Source organism: Oncorhynchus tshawytscha, linkage group LG14 (genome assembly GCF_018296145.1).
Source record: "Oncorhynchus tshawytscha isolate Ot180627B linkage group LG14, Otsh_v2.0, whole genome shotgun sequence".
In the NCBI taxonomy this organism is placed as follows: Eukaryota; Metazoa; Chordata; class Actinopteri; order Salmoniformes; family Salmonidae; genus Oncorhynchus; species Oncorhynchus tshawytscha.
The window spans coordinates 26,601,453-26,620,920 of NC_056442.1; the positions used below are offsets into that span (position 1 = coordinate 26,601,453).

The 19,468-nt window shown below is 43.2% G+C and overlaps 1 protein-coding gene across 3 annotated transcripts; it reads left to right on the plus strand.

Annotated features, from left to right (window-relative positions):
* The first annotated feature begins 1,452 nt into the window (after positions 1-1,452).
* Positions 1,453-19,131, plus strand: LOC112266879 (hypoxia-inducible factor 1-alpha-like). Of its 3 annotated transcripts, none has more exons than XM_042297245.1 (15): positions 1,453-1,617; positions 6,465-6,652; positions 6,839-6,996; positions 7,915-7,999; positions 8,094-8,209; positions 10,390-10,577; positions 12,418-12,524; positions 14,783-14,930; positions 15,055-15,260; positions 15,540-15,682; positions 15,804-15,896; positions 16,040-16,170; positions 16,534-16,645; positions 16,815-16,938; positions 17,124-19,131. In XM_042297245.1, the coding sequence occupies exons 1-15, from the start codon at positions 1,586-1,588 to the stop codon at positions 17,183-17,185; spliced, it is 1,893 nt and encodes a 630-aa protein (XP_042153179.1). In that variant the 5' UTR covers positions 1,453-1,585; the 3' UTR covers positions 17,186-19,131. The 3 variants fall into 3 exon arrangements, with proteins under 3 accessions (XP_042153179.1, XP_042153180.1, XP_042153181.1); XM_042297246.1 differs by having other exon boundaries at positions 6,842-6,996; XM_042297247.1 differs by lacking the exon at positions 1,453-1,617 and adding an exon at positions 5,454-5,528.
* Positions 19,132-19,468: the final 337 nt, after the last annotated feature.

Consider the following 19,468-nt stretch of genomic DNA (forward strand, 5'->3'; position numbering starts at 1 on the left):
TGCTGACCTGCAAAATGACTATCCAAAATCTAAAACTGACCCTTAACTTTAACCTTAACTAAATCCTTACCTACTTTGGTCCCAGGGATTCTCACAGATAAAAACTGATATTCACTACTTTCAAGTATCTTAAGTACACCTAGTTATTACATTGTACATATGTAGATATTACATGTCCTCTGTGGTGTACTAGTGTGTTTAGGTCAGGAGTGTCCATATAGCCTTCTCCCTAAAACAAGGCTCCGTGCAAAATGGTAGTGTTGCCGTTGCGGTTTGCAGCTCAGGAGTGTCCGTATAGCCTTTAACCTACAGCAAGGCTCCCAGCAACATGACATTGTTTCCATTGTTTATAAAAATGTTTAAATGTTTGTAATGTCAAAAATAAACATGAAATAAGCAGCTACAGCGACTTCATGCAGTTGACATGTAGATGCAAGGGCAGGCTTGCAACACACTTTGAAAGGCATGACCACAGACAATTGATCAGCTCAAACTCCTCCATATAAAGAATAATGTGCTCGTTCGAGCTGATCTCTTTTGTCATGTCGGTCACTGGCTTTCCAACTGTGTTGCATTATTGGGGGGAAAAATGTCAGACTTGCACCTTCATGTCCACTGCATGAACATAAATCATGTGATCAAAGGTCATGACATTTTGACTGCAGTCTACTGTTCGTTTCTGCAGTTGCTCTTCACCAACTTCATCCTGCAGCCACCAGCTGCATTGTGGGAGGCTCTAATTGTCAACCAATCATTATTGTCTTTTTGTTTGACCTACATGAACCTGACCAAAGACGTTACTGAAACAGGAACCAACTTGGCTGCAATTCATGTATACAGTGGATATGTACAAATTCATGTGAGATTTGGGACTGTCACTAATTGATTGAACAATGTACACACATTTTATTTCAGTTTGTGCTTGCGTGATATGGGGGTTGGAGGCATGTTTATTTTGACATAATAAAGAAAAACTTTGATAAACAATGACCCCGCCATGTTGATCTGAGTCTTGCTGTTGGAAAACCACATTAGTGTCAGACCATTCGGCTGACACCAAATGCACCTCCCCCCGACTTTACTCCAATTTATTCTAAAGTCGGTGCCTTCAGCCTTTACCACTCAAACGAACACAATAGACAAAGTTGTGCCTGGGGTTCGTTCAGTTCGATTGAATGTCTGCTACGTTACGTCACGGTTTGTATTGAACGGCACGTTTCCTCAGAACGCCCTTCAACGTTCTTGAACAGACTTTGAGGTACGTTTGATGGGTATGGTTTTAAAGCAGAGAGTGACGTATTTAAAGTGCCGTTCCCCAACCCACCATCTCTCCGTTTTTGAACTGGTCGTTAAGAACCGCACCTTGTCCCTTTAATTGAACGTTGCAGTACATTTTTCGGTACTGAACGCATCCCTGTTGTTCATGCGAATCTGCCTTCTCATTGGCTAGAATGTCTGCCAAGGCGGAAGCCAGTCGGGATGAGGCGTTGTTGTTAGAGCTTTCTCGAGTCAAATAGTCTCAGCATAGAATTGAACAATAATAAAACAAATCAGAAGTCTGATACTTGAAGTTTACGAGTTTAATATGGATACGAAGGAAGAGCCTGTTGCACAACGGTAAGACATTTATAAATGAGTTATACATGTGCGTTTTTGGTTTCAATTAAACATCGTCGACATATTCCAAGTGGCCTCGTAGCCTATTGTCTGCCGACTCCAAAATAACTTGGACATGCGCACGAATGTAACATACGAGATATCAAAAAGTAAAATCCATTTTTTTCAAGTCTTCTCCCAGGGGTGTCATGCACCCAAATCCGAGGGGGCACAAAGTATATGCATTTTCAAACACCTGAAACGGTTTTTTTCTGCAATCTATGGCCCAAAATCTTGCTTGCCTTTCTGAAGTCTACCAACCTTGCCAGCAGGCATGTGTAGCACATGGGGATGTGTGAAACGTACTAGTCAGACACTTCAGACTTTAGCTAGTTTTTAATGTGGAGCTGACTGATAAGATGTTTCAGGATGGCGGCCATGTGTGCTAGCAATGCAGAGGTCCAGAGTTCGGTAGGAAGTGGTACTGGTTAAGCAAGCAACATGACGTTGTTTACACATGCCAGCTAAGATATTTGGACAAGTTAGCTACTCTAACTGGATTGATAGCCTGAAATGGCTTCTTGGTAGCAAGTTATGAGGTTGGGATATTGGAAATCTATCTGGTCTAGCTAAACCCAACTTGATCAAATTGTGGCTAGTAGTATTACAGAGAAATATATATATCTATATATATTTATTTTACAGGAGAAATCTGAGGGGGCACTTACCCCTGTGCCCCCTATGGGCATGACGCCTCTGTGTCTCTGCATTTAGATCTTGGCAGTGGAAATTGTGCAATAACTATTAGACAACCTTATTTAAGTATATATTTTACTACATAGTTTTGGTTGAGAGATTCTTTATAGTTTAGGATAGGATTGAGCCTACTCAATTCACACATCTCAATATCATCAACTCATTTTGAGGCAGGATTAAATTTAGAGCCTAATAAACCTGTAAAGCGTGGAGTTGATGACGTCATTGACCTTATTCCAGGGGGGGTAGAGCGGACAGGGTGGGTATAATTTGTGGAACGTTCCAACAGGAATATGTTCCAAAAACGTTGTAAAGTACAAGATTGCCAACAAACAACGCATACAAAGTAGCATGGTCAATTCACCTAGCTAACTAGCTTCCGAATAGGCATCAACCCACCACGTAGCTTATTCTTAATGTTTGTCCATAGGCTCCAGCGTGAAGACAGACATTTTTCAGAATTAACGTGGTGAGTGAAAAACATAATGAAATAGCCCATTCCCTACCCGGTATTTTATTCTGCCGCTATAAGCGTTGTTTGTTGGCAACCATGTTATTTACAAAGTTTTTGGAACAGATTCCTGTTGGACCGTTCCACAAATTATACCCACCCGAGAGGACATATTCCATTGGTGTTCATTCGTGTTTCCCAGGTCAAATTGACACTGCCTACAGTCAGTCTTGCTGTTATGACTCCAATTGCATTGCATTGTATTGGGTCATTTCACGTAGGCTACCAATATGCCTGGCGGGTAAATGCTCTGACGCTGCCCAAATGCTCTATCTTAATATTGATACGCCTCGCTTTCGATCTACGGTTTTGGAACCTAAATTGTGTATCGACGACAAACGATTTTCAAAAAACAACCGGTTAAAGAGAGGCCTAGTTCAGTCAATCTATATTTGGGTCGATTTACCTTAACCTTGAGATGTCTAAACTGAAGTGGTGACAATATATTTTTAGGACATTTCAGCTTGCAGTGCAGCATTGCTAATATCGGTTTGGCTGTTTACATTCATGACATTTGACGATGCGGACTGTGGCAGAAGTAATAAATAGATTGCTGTGGATTCTGTCACCATGGACCTTGAGACACAACTCAAGTTCAGGGCAATTAGAGCCAAATATAGATTTTGACTGAACTATGCCTGAACAACACATTTTATAGGGCTCTATCCTGTTCCTGTGGAGGGCTAAAACAGAGTCACACACAGTGTTGAAGTCGTCAGGCAAGCTCAATATTGGGTCAATATTTCATCAGTGATTCCCCAACATCTTGTCAACATGTGCACAAAAAAATGGAACAGATATCTTATACCAATCTGTATGTATACATGTTTATCCTTAACAAGGCCCAGGTGTCCTTGAGGTGTCAAAAATCTCTCAAATGTCAAATTGTGTAAAATATTCCCATTAATTTCTGTAATTTCTGACAGTATTTGTATGGCCAAGATGGCATTCCTTGATATATACTATCATTTTTTCATGTTGTCTTGAGTGTTTGAGTTTAGGTCAGTATTTGGTCAAAAACAATTATGTTTTTAGACATATTCACAAAATATCTTGCACTCTCTTTTATAATTTCAAAAGCTAACAGTCTGGCTGAGAGGCTCCAGCTCACTCAAACACCCCTCCCCCACTCTAGCATACCAGCCACTGAGCTATGAAGATCCCAGGAGCAGAAAAGGAGCTGACTCCAATAAACTGACCAATCAGCAGTCAGGGGGCTTGGCAGGCAGTGCACTCTATAACCCCTTAAACACAACAACTGTTACTTCAAAAGCAACTAGTGTATTATGGGACAGTATGGGTAAGCTGCAGTATTGCTGTGAGATTTGGGGCGGCAGGGTAGCCTAGTGGTTAGAGCGTTGGACTAGTAACCGGAAGGTTGCAAGTTCAAAACTCCCGAGCTGACAAGGTACAAATCTGTCGTTCTGCCCCTGAACAGGCAGTTAACCCACTGTTCCTAGGCCGTATTGAAAATAAGAATTTGTTCTTAAATGACTTGCCTAGTTAAATAAAGGTAAAATAAAAAGATAGGAGTGTGGCGTCATAGCCTATTTAATCTCAGAGCCTATACAAGACAGGAGATAGAAACACAATCCTCTATTGACAAACAAAATATTATTTTGCATAGTGTGGGCTGTAGTATTTACTTTTAAATTGTTTGAATAATTGAATAACAATCAATCATGCAGAATGCGCGGCCAGTGTTGGAGAAATGCAGAAAACCGCTCATCTGTAGGCCAAACCGTTCAAAACTAAAGACCTGGGCTGCAAATCAAGCTGCTTCACATACACCTAAAAATAACTTTGCGGGACTGGGGTTGGGTTCAGGAACAGTTCTTGCGGGAGCAGGTGGGAGTCGGACAAGAAGTCAGCGGGAGCAGGTGGAGGCAGTATGAAAAGCAGCCTGAGCGGGATGAAGAAATCAGTCCCGTACTGTACTGTATTATCTACTGTGGTGTACTTTGATGTCCAAACTTGTGAAACGTAGACTTCTATGATTGGTTCAGATTTTGCCTCGACCAACCAAATTTGGTCTTGCTTGGTAACAGAGCTCATTAAAATTATAGCCAGTATGTAGAATAATACCCAAATATGCAAAGGAGGATATTGCATATTTAGACCGTTTTGTGTACCTATTTAGGATACACCATGAAGAGAATGACACTCTTATCCATAATTATGTATTTCTGTGTTGTACAGATCAGGGACCCATGATGAAATTACATTACCGTATTTCTGTTACTAGGTGTAAACCCAAGTTACTTACTGTAGTTCTGCACACACATCTATTTGAAAAACGTGGTCACAAAAAAAAATGGAGGGAGATTTTATCAAAATTCTGTTTCCAAACTTCATATCTGCACAGTTGTTCCAGTAATGTTTGTTGTTGTAACATTTTCAATGTAAATTGTTAAAGGTAGTCCTTGTGCGTACAGTTGTATGGTTTGTTAAACTTTGAAATCAATGTTTTTTTGGCATACATTTTAAGTGAAAAATCTAAATTCTGTTACCATGGAAGTACCCTTATGTTGCCTGTTTCCCTGCCCCCTCACAGGCTAAGTCTTTGAGAACACATATCTGACCATATTAAAATCAAACCCAGCACGTTCTGTCACACCCTGGCCAATGAGAAACTCATTACTCTCACGTCATATTACCACAGCTGGTAAGGATCAATTACTGTTACTAAATAATCAATGATATTTTCTTTGGATAAACACAGATTGTGAGATGCTAAGGGACTGGGAGAACTCCTGAACTGTCTCACCCGGCCTGCAGTCCTACATGGAGATCACCATTACTTCTGTTTAAACGTCCTGTGAAAAGCCAGGGGGATAGAAGTGAGGGCACAATCTCAGAAGCTCTCTGAGACTATAGAGGACAGAGGGACAATGGAGGACACGGGGGGTTGTCTGTTGATTTGGCGTCAGATGCCATAAACGGGTTAACAGAGCCTGCCTGTATCCCCATGGTGTGAGGGAGGAAGCTAAGGGGAGGGAGGTAAGGGGCGATTAAGGGCTGTGGTTCAGGGAGGATCGTTTCCCTGCCCCCTCACAGACACAGTGTGAGACTCTGTGAACACTTCAACTACACAAAGAGAAAACTATTTAGGAAATACATTTTTTGTTCCATCTGTTTGTATGTGTGCGTTTGAATATTTAGCTATTTGCTTGTTCGGTTATGGAGGTGTGAAAGAGTAAAGAGAGGATCAGAGACGTTTGATGAAGAAGAGTAATAAACAATGTTTGAATTTTGTTTGTCTGAAGAAGGAAGTGAATATTACACTGTGGATGTTAAATATCTGGTTTGACTTTGTGTACACAATGACTGACTTCACAGAAAAAGTTGAAATGTGTGTTGAAAGGGTTCAGGGCGTTTTGTGATTTTGCTAGAATTTCACACATCGGAAAATTGGATGACATTTGTAATCATTTGCAATAAATGTAACCATTTGCAAGAAATCACAAAGGATTTATCTTCATGAACAAACACCTCCTCAGTATGCCTTGCTCCTACACCGCCTTGGTCTGTTCTACTTCTCTTCCAGGTTCATCACTTCCTCACCACTCTCTTTTTCTCTCTCCCTCTTCCCTCTGTCCAGGTCGGGTACGGATCAGCGGAAGGTGCGTTCCCGGGATGCGGCACGCTGCCGGCGGAGTCAGGAGACGGAGCTGTTCTACGAGCTGGCCCACACCCTGCCCCTCCCCCGCAGAGTCTCCGCCGACCTGGACAAGGCCGCCATCATGAGGGTGACGCTCAGCTTCCTTCGCATGCACCACCTCCGCTCAGGTGGGCTCCCATTGGCCAGTCATGTCCGTGTCCTGTGACTGAATGGTTGAGAGCTTACTTTCTTCACTACTTTCCTAATAATAACCAACTCCCAAGATGGTGGTAGTCTAGACCCTTGAGTCGAAAAGATGGTGACATGACTTAGGACGCGTGCGTTTTCTAATGACGTGGGTTTTAATGTCATAGCAGGGGACACGAGTGAGGAGCGCGTCACAGATGGGGACGAGGACACGATGGATGGGTTCTACCCCCGGGCACTGGCAGGCTTCATCATGGTGATGACCGAGGAGGGGGATATGATTTACCTGGGTGACAGCGTCGACAAACACCTGGGCATCCAACAGGTACATACAGCCGCACATGGTCTTGGTAACATCAGGGTCATGGGTTTGATCCCCACTGGGGCAATCCGTATGAAAATGTATGCACTCGCTGTTGTAAGTCTCTGTGGATAAAAAGCATCTGCTTAATGCCATATAGTAGTACTATTGTAATATACAGTTCCACTGCTGTTGTGTGATTTTGTTTACAGTCCGTCTGTATCCACAAAGCTCTAATTGAGTATAGTCAAGTAGAATGAATCCGTTATAGACTAGAATGTCGACTGCAGACTCGATACAAAAAGTGGATTCTCCCACTTAACGAATGGCAACGAGTAATGTTAATAATATTCCGTTGTCCGGAGGGAGTGCATGTTTCACCACGTTTTTATTCATGGCCTTTGATGAACAGTTTGGTTGTCCAATTGGTTAGTTTTATGTTGCATAATTGATTTAACGGTTTGAAATCATGAGGCTTTTTGGATATTTCAGTGTCTGACGTGTGAGTTAAACCACATGTGATATGTGTTCTTTATACGTGCTTCCTTTTCTTCCTTCAAAATAGGCTGTGGTCTCTGAGAGCCCTCAAGTTCTACAGAAAGAAAACATATTTTTCACGAGAAGTCATCTCTCCCCCACCCCCCCTTTCTTAGCTTATCTTTCTTTTTATTATTTCACATGCAGGCTTGTAGTACAATCATAGCCAAAAGTTTATGGTTCCCTAGATTACCCTGCAGAACAAATTTAAGAGTCTGGTTGGTTGGATTACCAAGAAAATGCAGACATCATCATGTTTGTAGGAGTTAGCAAATAGATACAAGCTACGAAGCACCAGGTGTGATATTCTCGGCTTTGCAGTGCAGCTTTTCTTAATCTGCAGTTCATGGAAAAGGCGCCTGTGTGGCATTGTATTGACATGGTTGTATTAATGTTGTTGTCCAGCTGGAGCTGCTGGGCCAGAGTGTTTATGACTTTGTCCACCCATGTGACCAAGAGGAGCTACGGGATCTCCTGGTGCCTAGGCCAGGTGAGACAAACTACCCGTTGTGTGTGTGTGTTCATCATGCATGCTCACACAGAGCTATAGGCCTAAACCCTAGAACCTATTCTCTCCATCCCAGGTGTATTCAAGAAGAAACCAGTGCAGCAACACACAGAGATTACCTTCTTTCTTAGGATGAAGAGCACTCTGACTGTTAGAGGGCGCACTGTCAACATAAAGTCTGCCACCTGGAAGGTACGCCCCCCCCCCGCAGACACACACAGCTGAGCCCTATTGAGCCACCAACACCCCAAGCCCCGTACACCTGCGTATCCCACACCTGCATAGGGTGATTTTTACACTTGAAATTCACACTTGAAATGCACAACTAATGCTTGCTAGCAAAATATCTTCTAACTATACATTTGACTATCTAAGATGTGCCATATCAATTCTCTTCAGCTCTGCATTTGGTTTGCTAACTTCCTCTCTAGCTAAGTTGCTAGCTTTCAAGATTTACAGCAGAGATGATCAACCCCCTCCTTGATCAAGATCCCCGTTGTCTAATATTTGTTTTGTGCGTGCAGAAAAAGAGTACCCTTTTGAGTATAACTTTATGAGCTGGGCTGTCTGTTCTTGCCCTTCGTTTATGTCCGATTGCACTTGTTAGCATTTAGCTAGTGTCCGCTATGGAGAGAGAGTGCATACAAAGTGCTGCTATAACGGTAATACCATGTACCCCGCTATGGTACTGGATTGATATGAAGGGAAAGGGGGATACCTAGTCAGTTGTACAACTGAAATGTGTCTTCCGCATTTAACCCAACCCCTCTGAATCAGAAGGTCTGAACATCTGGATATTGGCCAACCCTATTCGGGCCGTCTTTCACCATTCAGTGAGATTCATATGTTGCTGTTACCAGTGGCGTTGCTAAGACATTAGAGAAACATCCGAGCTATAAACATGAGATGTGTTTTGGATTCAGAAGGACAGGGCACTTAATCCAGCTGAAAGGTTAGGTAGGACAGTCTGGCTGGCCTAGATATCGGGGATTTGTCTCCATTCTAATGATGAGATGTGGGGATTAACCATATCTCTCTGGTTTATGAGTCTGGTTCTCTACTTAATCCAGCCTGCCCCCCTGCCTTACTTTCTTTCCTATTGGAGCGATTATGGCTTGCCTGCATCATTGGTAGCATAGATGGTGTCCCCTCACCTTCATTTCTCTTGGCTAATTTCTGCTTGGCTCAGTGTCCAGCATCAGGAGGTTGATCCAGGGGATTACAGCTTTATTTTTGTGAAATTTCTGGACTTTTTTGGGGAGTAAAAATGTTTGACCTTTTAAAAATACTATTTTCCCTAACCTTAACCCCTAAACCTAACCTTAACTTAAAACTCTAAAACCTAACCCTTAAACTTAAAATAGAATTGTAACAAATTACGGACAAGAAAAAGGTTAGTGTTTTCCTACCTTGTCAGGACGTTTGGGTGAATTGTTAGACCATTGGGGTCCTGATAAATTAGGAAAACAAGTACACACACACACACACACAAGGCATGGGTCCATCAGTGACCATAACTGTCAAAGCCTTAGCCCAGTTACGCTCTGGATTCCAGTAGAGGTGTGTGTGAACAGTGTTGACTCAGCATTTGTGTTATTGGGGTGAGTCTGTGTTCTCACTCTTGGCCGTGTTACAAGGGTGTCACATCCCATTTTCATACTGCTGTTCCTCTCCATCTCAGGTTATTTGGTCTGCGCCAGAGCTCTGGTCTGAAGTAGTGCACTATATAGGGAATAGAGCTCTGGTCTGAAGTAGTGCACTATATAGGGAATAGAGCTCTGGTCTGAAGTAGTGCACTATATAGGGAATAGAGCTCTGGTCTGAAGTAGTGCACTATATAGGGAATAGAGCTCTGGTCTGAAGTAGTGCACTATATAGGGAATAGAGCTCTGGTCTGAAGTAGTGCACTATATAGGGAATAGAGCTCTGGTCTGAAGTAGTGCACTATATAGGGAATAGAGCTCTGGTCTGAAGTAGTGCACTATATAGGGAATAGAGCTCTGGTCTGAAGTAGTGCACTATATAGGGAATAGGCTGCCATTTGGGACAGAGCCTTCCTCTTGTATAGAACAATCCTTACATTCCTTTATTTTCTTCTAACATGCCTTGTCAAGTCCCACTGTGAATGTGCTGAACATAGTTATGTCTGCCCTGAATTGGAATGGGCACAGCCCCCCTTTTTTAAAGGCCCTCGTATCAATTTCCACACAGCTACAAAAAAAGCGAGCTACTGCGGCCCCTCATGATGAGTTGTGATTTTTTTTTTGTGCCCTCATCAAATTTCCCCATCCCTGCTCTCCAACATTCACATTGGGACTAATATGGATAGTCATGGTTGTCAAACTAACCTTCCTGCACTCTGTGGCCCCCAGGTGCTGCACTGTACAGGCCACATGCGTGTGTGCTCCAGTGACGAGGACTCGTCACCCCCTGCAGGCAGCTTCATGACGGTGCTGTGTGAGCCCATCCCCCACCCGTCTAGTGTGGAGTTCCCTCTGGACCGCAGTACCTTCCTCACTCGACACAGCATGGACCTGCGCTTCACACACTGCGAGGGCAGGTGAGGCTGAGTAGACTCGCACACATACGCGTGGTGAATTCATTACGCCGATTCTTCTGTTGCAAAACCATTTAATCCAAACGCTCTTCAACGTGACGTATAAGCTGTTGCATTCTTAAATGGAAGGAGATCATATAAATGTTCTGGTTTCCACACGTTGCCATTCCAATATGACAAGTCTGAAGTATTGGGCACAAGCTGCACATCTATAAATGATTAATTCTTCCATGCTCTAAAGCAGGATTTGCCAACCACCCTCCTGGGGGCACCTTTTGGTTTTTGCCCCCAGCACTACACAGCTGATACAAATAACCAAGTCATCATCAAGCTTTGATGATTTGAATCAGCTGTGTCGTGTTACGGGCCAAACACTAAAACGTGCCCCCAGGGGGGGGGCCATGACTGAGTTTGGGAAACCCTGGGGCTCCATCCAAATCTTTCCAGAAAGAGACACAACTGAACAACTATTTTCATTTGAGAACAAAATGAAACTCAACAGCATTTGAAGTAAACAGTTTCGGTTGCAAAACATTTTGCAATAGAATTGGCAGTAGTGGATACACCCATGATTAAACTAGACTGAACGCTACACTCACTTTTAGGCTAATACACACATGCATAGCAACAGAAACCTCACACACAAACACACACCCTCATACACACTCTGTAAAGGGGATCGTGAAATGAATAAAAGCAGGGGTTGGAACCGGTTCAGGGAAAAGAGTGAACTAATTAGAGGACAGGAAACAGAACCGGAAACAAAAGTGATCTCTAGAGTTTTGAAAGGGAAAAGTTATTTTAAAATTATGAGAACCGGTTAATAATATGATTTATATTTTAATATTCAGAATATCAATTATATAATTCTGTTATTCAGTGAAGTTCTGGTGCTAGTAATAGCCTAAACACATTCCAAGTCATGCCATGATGTTCAGGACATCAAGCCACCTAAAGGTTCACCCCTCTGTCTCGATCTCTCCCTACCCGTTATATTTTGGTTCCAATCCCCTGAATAGTTGCGGTTATAGTCAATCATAAATCAATTCGGGTTCATACAAGTTTCAACGGGAGACAACCTCCAGCATAGAAAAAGTCTGCCTGGCCTCCTCGGAGAAGGCCCTTATATCCACTATCAGCAGACAACTGTTCAGTCTTCATGGTCACTAAATCTTCTGACTCCCAACTAAGACAGTAGCCATAGCCACTGTCGACACAGATTACCAGTAAGTATACCATCAGCACCTAAACAGGTCAAAGGAAGAAGAAGAAGTAAAAGGATATCTAAGAAGTAAAAGGATATCTAAGAAGTAAAAGGATATCTAAGAAGTAAAAGGATATCTAAGAAGTAAAAGGATATCTAAGAAGTAAAAGGATATCTAAGAAGTAAAAGGATATCAGTAGTCAGTTACAACATAATTATAGACTAACAGAAGAAAATTACTTAACCAAAGATGGCGTTAACATGGGGGTACATGGCTAATTCCGGTTTCACCTCCCAGGGGAATGCCTCGGTCCACGTCTCTCCGCGTATACAATTATATTTAGAACATATCATTAACCAATCAAGTACAGAAAATCGTGAATGAAATAATTTCCCACTACACACAAACAAACAGACCGCTGGAGATGGCCATCTCCATACCGTGGGAAAGTTTATAACCATTGTTTGTTGCCCACTCTGAGTGGGGCTCATTACAATAACTTATGACTTAATCTGCTGGGGTAAATGAATCATTTTATACCATTCCCTCTTGCAAAACTACCATACTGCATCATCGATGGGTTGTTAACTACAAGCTGACCTCTGACCCCCCTCCTTCTGTATCCACTGTGTTGCCAGGGTGGCAGAGCTAGTGGGATACGAGCCAGAAGATCTGATTGGCAAATCTGCCTACGAATTCCATCATGCCCTGGACTCGGATCATGTGACCAAGAGCCTGCACATCCGTGAGTCTCTGAGAGCAGGGTGTGTGTGGATTGTAGGTGGAAGGGGGCACGCTAAAACATTGGTTTCACCGAGCTAGTCTCCTTTGTAACATTATCATGTGACATATAACAGTTCCGTGAGAGTCAGTGTAACACTGTAAGGCGTTATGCCGGTGAGTGATACATAAGTAAAATGACACTGTGCGAGTACTGGGGACGACGTGTTGTTGTGACAGCTGTTGTCAGGCAGACTTGCCACTGCTCAGCCTTTCCTCCTGGGTATCTGGGAAGCAGACTGAACAGTGAGGACAGAGGATTGGACAAATACAACTACTGCTAGACTGTGTGAATGCATGGGGTGTTTCTCAATTTGCGTACTACCGTGAGAAGCGCTTACACTCCCCCCTACTGTATTGCCTCACGCTGCACCTCGCATTCACTGAAACCTTCTTTCAGCCAGCAAAAATAGAGACGAGACCACACAGGCAAAAATGACCTAAAAGTAATGTTGTGCAAGGTAGATGTCAATTCTTTGTGGGTAGCTAGCTAACAATTGTTCGTGACTATCGGGCTAGCTAACAGTAGTGTCAAACGCAGCGTCTGTTTGCTCCTCATTACACACCACGGACCAACAAATACTCTTTACATCAACAACATAGAAATCACTACAAAACTTCTTGTATGATCTCTTATACACTATATTAGGCCCAGCCTTTGGAACTTTAATTTTCCTTGATATGGCTACTATATTGTGATCACTACATACGATGGATCTGGATACTGCTTTCAAGCACATTTCTGCAGCATTAGTAAAGATATGATCAATACATGTCGATGATTTAATTCCTGTGCTGTTTGTAACTACCCTGGTAGGTTGACTGATAATCTGAACCAGGCTGCAAACACTGGTTACAGTTTGAAGCTTTCTCTTGAGTGGGCAGCTTGATGAAAGCCAGTCCATATTTAAATCACCCAGAAAATATACCTCTCTGTTGATAACACATACATTATCAAGCATTTTACACATATTATCCAGATACTGACTGTTAGCACTTGGTGGTCTATAGCAGCTTCCTAGCAGGAGGGTCTTTAGGTGAGGCAGATGAACCTGCAGCCGTATTACTTCAACAGTATTTAACATGAGATCATCTCTAATCTTTACAGGAATGTGGTTCTGAATATAAACAGCAACACCTCCGCCATGGGCATTTCTATATTTTCTATAAATGTTATAACCTTGTATTGCTACCACTGTATCGTCAAAGGTATTATCTAAGTGAGTTTCAGAGATAGTCAGAATATGAATGTCATCTGTTACTAGCAAAGGATTGATTTCATAAACCTTGTTTCTTAAGCTACATATGTTAACGTGGGCAATTTTGAGCACTTTTCTTTTGGGACGCTTACTTGTTTTCATTGCTTTACAGGGAAGCTTAGCAGAAGTAGATATGCTCAGGTTATTTATGTCAGTGCAGGGTGAGCTGCACACAGTGGACTTCCTCCTAGGGCACACTGCCTCAGTGCTAACAGTATAAATTGGGTTCATAGGTACATGATTACTGTATACAATAGCTGTTGGATCAGCAGAGGCATTTAGGGCAGTTAGAGGGACATAAATTAGGTGACTTACATTGTGTCTACCAAAGCCCCTGGTGTAATGTCCATTTGCTGAAGCATTATGACAACTCTGCGACACAATGGTAGGGATTAACTGAGCTGGACTTGGGTCATTGATAAGTCATTGTCTCATTGATAAGTCATTGTCTCAACGCAGCCTTATAATGCTATGAAATGATCCAGGAACCCAAATGATTTGGGTGGATCCCATCCTCCTTATAAAATGTGTTTGGTTTCTGAAAGGTACTGTAATTCTCAATAAAAGTTACACACATTGAGCTGCAATAATCACGTAGCCAGTTGTGAAGAGAGAGAATCGTGCTAAAGTGTTCAATAGCGTGTTTCAGAGAGGCCACGGGGCCAGATATGACGGGTCTTCTATTAGTGTCTAGCAGAGAGTCAGACAGCTCTTTTAAAATCCAGTTTCAACTGTTCAGAGCTGCCCTTCATAATGTCATTAAAACCCACATGGACTCCTGACGTAGGACATTCGGGAGCAGTTTAGTAATGTCATTTACTCCACCTCCGGGAAAGGACATTGTTTTATGAGCCCTGCACAGCCTTTTAAGGGTGCTATGGTGAAGTGGTCAACTTCAAGTGGGTGTGTGCGTGCGTGTTTGTCTGTGTACATTGACATGTCCACTGCCCCCCCCCCATCCCAGTTCTATCTAAAGGCCAGGTGTGCACCAGCCAATACCGTTTCCTGGCTAAGAGTGGGGGCTTCGTGTGGGCAGAGACCCAGGCTACAGTCATCTACAATAACAAGACCTCTCAACCAGAGGCTGTGGTCTGTCTTAACTTTATCCTCAGGTAATGTCCCACCACCTCTACTCTCATCTCCTTTTTCATGACACATACGTTCACCCCTTTCCATTCTCCCTACCCTACATAATCTCTCTTTCTCTCTCTCTCTCTCTCTCTCTCCATCTCACAGTGTGGTGGAGCAGGCAGATGTGGTGTTCTCAGTAGAGCAGACTGGCTGTGGGCTGAAGAGTGATCCTGTCTCTGAGGCCTCAGAGGAGACTTTGTGTGACAGTGACAACAGCAGCAGTGGAGAGCTCTTCCAACAGCTGAAGGAGAACCCAGAGGACCTCCTCCAACTGGCCCCTGTCTCCGGAGACCCCATCGTACCCCTCACAGGTCATCCTCACACTTTAATTCACACCGTAGTACTGTACCATCTTGTGGTTAGTGTCTCCCCTGAGGTTGGGAGTTTGATCCCCGGGTCAAGTACCAAAAGATTCTAGGGCCTGAGGCGGACCTGCGACAGACTAGTGTACTAGTAGATCAAGCTGCCTCATGCGGCAGCCTCCTGCCCTATGGGCCATTCTGGCTGAGACAGGGCTGACTTACTACATATTCATTCACTGTCATAAGTGCTCAAAAGACTGTTTATGTTTGCGACTTGTGTTTCTGCAGACTTTGCGGAGCTGTCGTTCAGCCTTCCATCAAGCCCTGACTCCGCCCCAGTTTTCCCACAGGACCTGTGCACCCCCGAGCTGTGGACGCTCCTCTCACCCATATTCGACAAGCCCACCTCATCATCACCAACACCAGCACTGGTAAGAACTTTAGTTGATTCTTAAATGTCAGTGAGGATACAGTATCTCCTTAGAGTCTATAACATACGAACCCGATGTGTTCTCACTGATGAGGAGTCCACTATATATCTGTCCTCGTCAGATCCCCATTGAGGAGCTGCCAATAGAGGATGAGGCGGAGAAGTTGCTTGCCGTCTGTCCAGAAGAGGTCGTGCAGAAGGAAGACCAGCCTGAGGTACATGCAGAACACAGCCGAACACTTAATGATGAGCATAGTTCTTTCCTATTTCTCCAATAAGTCAAACTATTTTGAGAGAGGGAAATTAGGAAGAGGGAGCCTATACCTGTGATTGAGCAGTCTGTCTCCTGTGCTGGCAGGACGTGGAAGTGGTTGATCTGGACATGCTGGCACCGTATATCTCCATGGATGATGATTTCCTGCTCAGCGTCCAGCTCCCTGGGATCCCTGACAGCCCGTCCCCAGAACCCCCCACTGCTACCAGGAAACGGTAAAAATCTACTCTACTCTACTGACCCACTGCTGTCTGGGTCACACCAGTGAGAGAGACGAGACGCCTGGTTGGATTGAGTGTTTTGGAGTGACAGACAGTGGTGTTGGGTGTTTTGGAGTGACAGACAGTGGTGTTGGGTGTTTTGGAGTGACAGACAGTGGTGTTGGGTGCTTGGGAGTGACAGACAGTGGTGTTGGGTGTTTGGGAGTGACAGACAGTGGTGTTTGGGAGTGACAGACAGTGGTGTTTGGGAGTGACAGACAGTGGTGTTGGGTGTTTTGGAGTGACAGACAGTGGTGTTGGGTGTTTGGGAGTGAAAGTGTTGCTGAATGTTAACGTTCCTAACTGTAACTTCCACAGGAGCCATGAGCAGGATGAAGACATGCCCTCCCAGCTGATGAGTCAGGACAAGAGACTGAGACAGTCTGTGTCCCCCATCGAGCAGGAACTGCTTCTCAGCTACACCCTACTGGTGAGGAGGGGGTTTAGGGTTGGGTGAGGAAAGGGGTTAAGGGTTGGGTGAGGAAGGGGGTTTAGGGTGGGGTGAGGAGGGGGTTTAGGGTGGGAGTTGGGGAGAGTGTATGAAATGACTTAATGAACAATGATGTGCTATTAAAGTTGAAACTGTGTGTGTGTTTCAGGACTGCCTGGAGGATACAGACAGCCCAGAGTTGGAGCTGGGGCCACACCCCCACAAGCGGAGTCAACTGCTGACGGACAGAGACCCCATCCTCGGGGAAGCCCAGGGACGATGTGACACCGCAGGTACAAACACACGGACACACGTCATGGTACTACTGTATCTTAGGCAAATATTTAGGCTTCATGTGTGGCATTTGCATACCGTACCTACAGTAGATATTAGCACTCTTGCTAATATCTACTGAAATAGGTGATGACCAATCCAACTCAGTTCTCCTCTTCCCCTTCTCTCTCATTTTCTCCCCCAGCCTTGATGAGGGACCTCTTCTTGTCCCGCCCACCTGACCCCCTGACCTCCTCTCTGACTTGAGGAAGCAGCTGCCAATCATCCCCTGCCAGCTGCAGAGTTCTGAGATCACAGCGCCTCAACAGCATTCACACACTCCCCAACCAGACGCGCGCATTCTCTCTGCCAGCGCCTCCAACTCAGAGACTTCGTCACGCTGGCCAACTATGTCCACAACAACAGCCTGCTATGGTTTTCTGCGAGGATGCCTGTAGCTTAAACCTTGTTCCTCTTCTTCTCTCCACTCTTGTATGTCTCATGTTCTAGGGGGTAGGTGGCAGTACTAGGTTTAGCCCCCCCACCTCTCATTCAGGGTTGATAAAGGTGTTCTCCTCAGTTCTTGCGAACACTTGTAGACCTTAGTCTAAACACTACACTTGACCCAATGGTGCTTCCGAGGTCAGAACAGACTCAAACAACACACGCACAAATCAAGCCTAAGACACACACGTCCAGTAAATCTCTGAGAGTGGTGTTTTAGGACACAGCGATGACCCTTCAGTTGGTGTACTCCTCTTCAGTACGGTATGTGGACCTGGCAGTCTGTACGGGACCTTTGGGTTTATTATTATGATATTATTTTGTAACGGAAACGCACAACGGTTATAAGATATTCCAATATTACCTCAGAACGATCGTCTATGGGTCATTTTTTAGAAGGAAGGATCAAATGAATGACTAACATCCCAAGCCATTGCTATTGAGCAGTTGGGTGCAGTACTCAGGCAGTTGTTACCTCAATAGATCAGCAGTATGCCGCGTACCTGACTGCCATCTCTTTCCAACCAAACACACAAATTATTTCAGTGGCATCTTTTTACTTGGTATTTTTATATACTTTACATGCTAGACTTTAGGAGAAAAAAAACATGTATTAAATGAATGTTTTGTCTGCTCGCTTGTGGACGACTATTGTATAAACCGCAATGGTTTTGTTGCTTTTATCATGTATTTCTAGGTGGTGCAAGATCTTGTCATGTTCAAGCAGAAATGATTTCTTTTTCGGAATATGGTTGCCGTTTTGCAAATTCAGTAGATAAAATATCTGATATCTGCCTTTTGCGCATTCATTTCACGTACTGTAGAAATGATTACTTAACATCTTATCAATTACTCCCCCGTTGTCATTATTATGAATCTATCGTTTAAAGAATGCGAAAGAGATAGAAAGATAATTGGTTTGAAGCGCACATAGGATTTATTTTACCTGCATGAGTATTGCATTTGCAATAATGAAATGATCCCATGGTGGCATTAGGTTCATCTCTATAGACTCATCAGAATGTGTTAAGTATCGTTTGTCGACCCTGTACGATGAAGGAAGCAAAGTAGCCTTGTCACCTGTACGCTCTGTAGTGTAAACCTTGAACCTCCATATATTTCTGAGAGTATTATGTTTTTGGGGTGTCATTTGAGCTTTGTTTTTTTTTGAAAGAATGTACTTTTCTTTTCATTACAAAATAATCTTCAATAGCAGGGTGGCATGGGGTTAAACACCCCCACCCCCTCCACCCACTTTAAATGACTCCAATAAAATGATTGAAGTACATTGATCTAATATTTTGTAATAAACAGTGATGTAATCTAATGAAGTTAGATCTATACACTTTTAAAAATATATATATTCTAATAGGGGAGCCAAAAGAGAATTTCTCTCTAATCAAGTGGATTATTTATCCGTTTTTAATCAAGTAGTACAATTTATAGTGAGTATGTTTGGCAAAAAATGGAATTATGCCCACCTATTTCCCTTCGAAATGTGTTTACCTGCGGATAGCACATATCAGTCTTACCCCAACCTAACCTATAATGATGTAGGTCTACCACCATTTGTAGTTATGTCATTTACATAACATAATACTTCTGTTTATAAATTTGGCTTTTATCATAACTTTCATTTTCAAAGACTAGTGTTTGTCTGTACTGTTTTGCATTGTATTATTCACTGAATAAACTGAAATGGATATAAATGCACTTTTTATTCAAGAGTAGGTAATGTAAAGAAATACTGCCATCTTGTGGTGTTTATGGTAGTTTCATATTTTCGTAGTGCAGGTTGCTGCCTGACTTCGGATTGCAGCTTGTTTCTTTACTTGATATTTAATAATGCTCCTTTGTTTCCCCCGGGAAAAAAAACAAGCTAATCTTGGAAACCCAGAACTAAAAAATCTCAGTTATGTTACATACGTCTGTCAACGAGAGATTAGGTTACTTCTGACCTAGTTTTATTCAGTTAATGTAAAGTTTATGCAGGGGCAAGATTATGCAGTACCCCCAGACTAGTTATAAATTGTGTAACGGTGTAGT

Bases quoted from the DNA above. Each gene is read 5' to 3' on its own strand.
- LOC112266879 (XM_042297245.1), top strand. From the start codon at position 1,586: ATGGATACGAAGGAAGAGCCTGTTGCACAACG. The intron at 6,653-6,838 runs GTGGGCTCCCAT...TTAATGTCATAG, and splicing joins CATGCACCACCTCCGCTCAG to CAGGGGACACGAGTGAGGAG. The intron at 12,525-14,782 runs GTGAGTCTCTGA...CCCCCATCCCAG, and splicing joins GACCAAGAGCCTGCACATCC to TTCTATCTAAAGGCCAGGTG.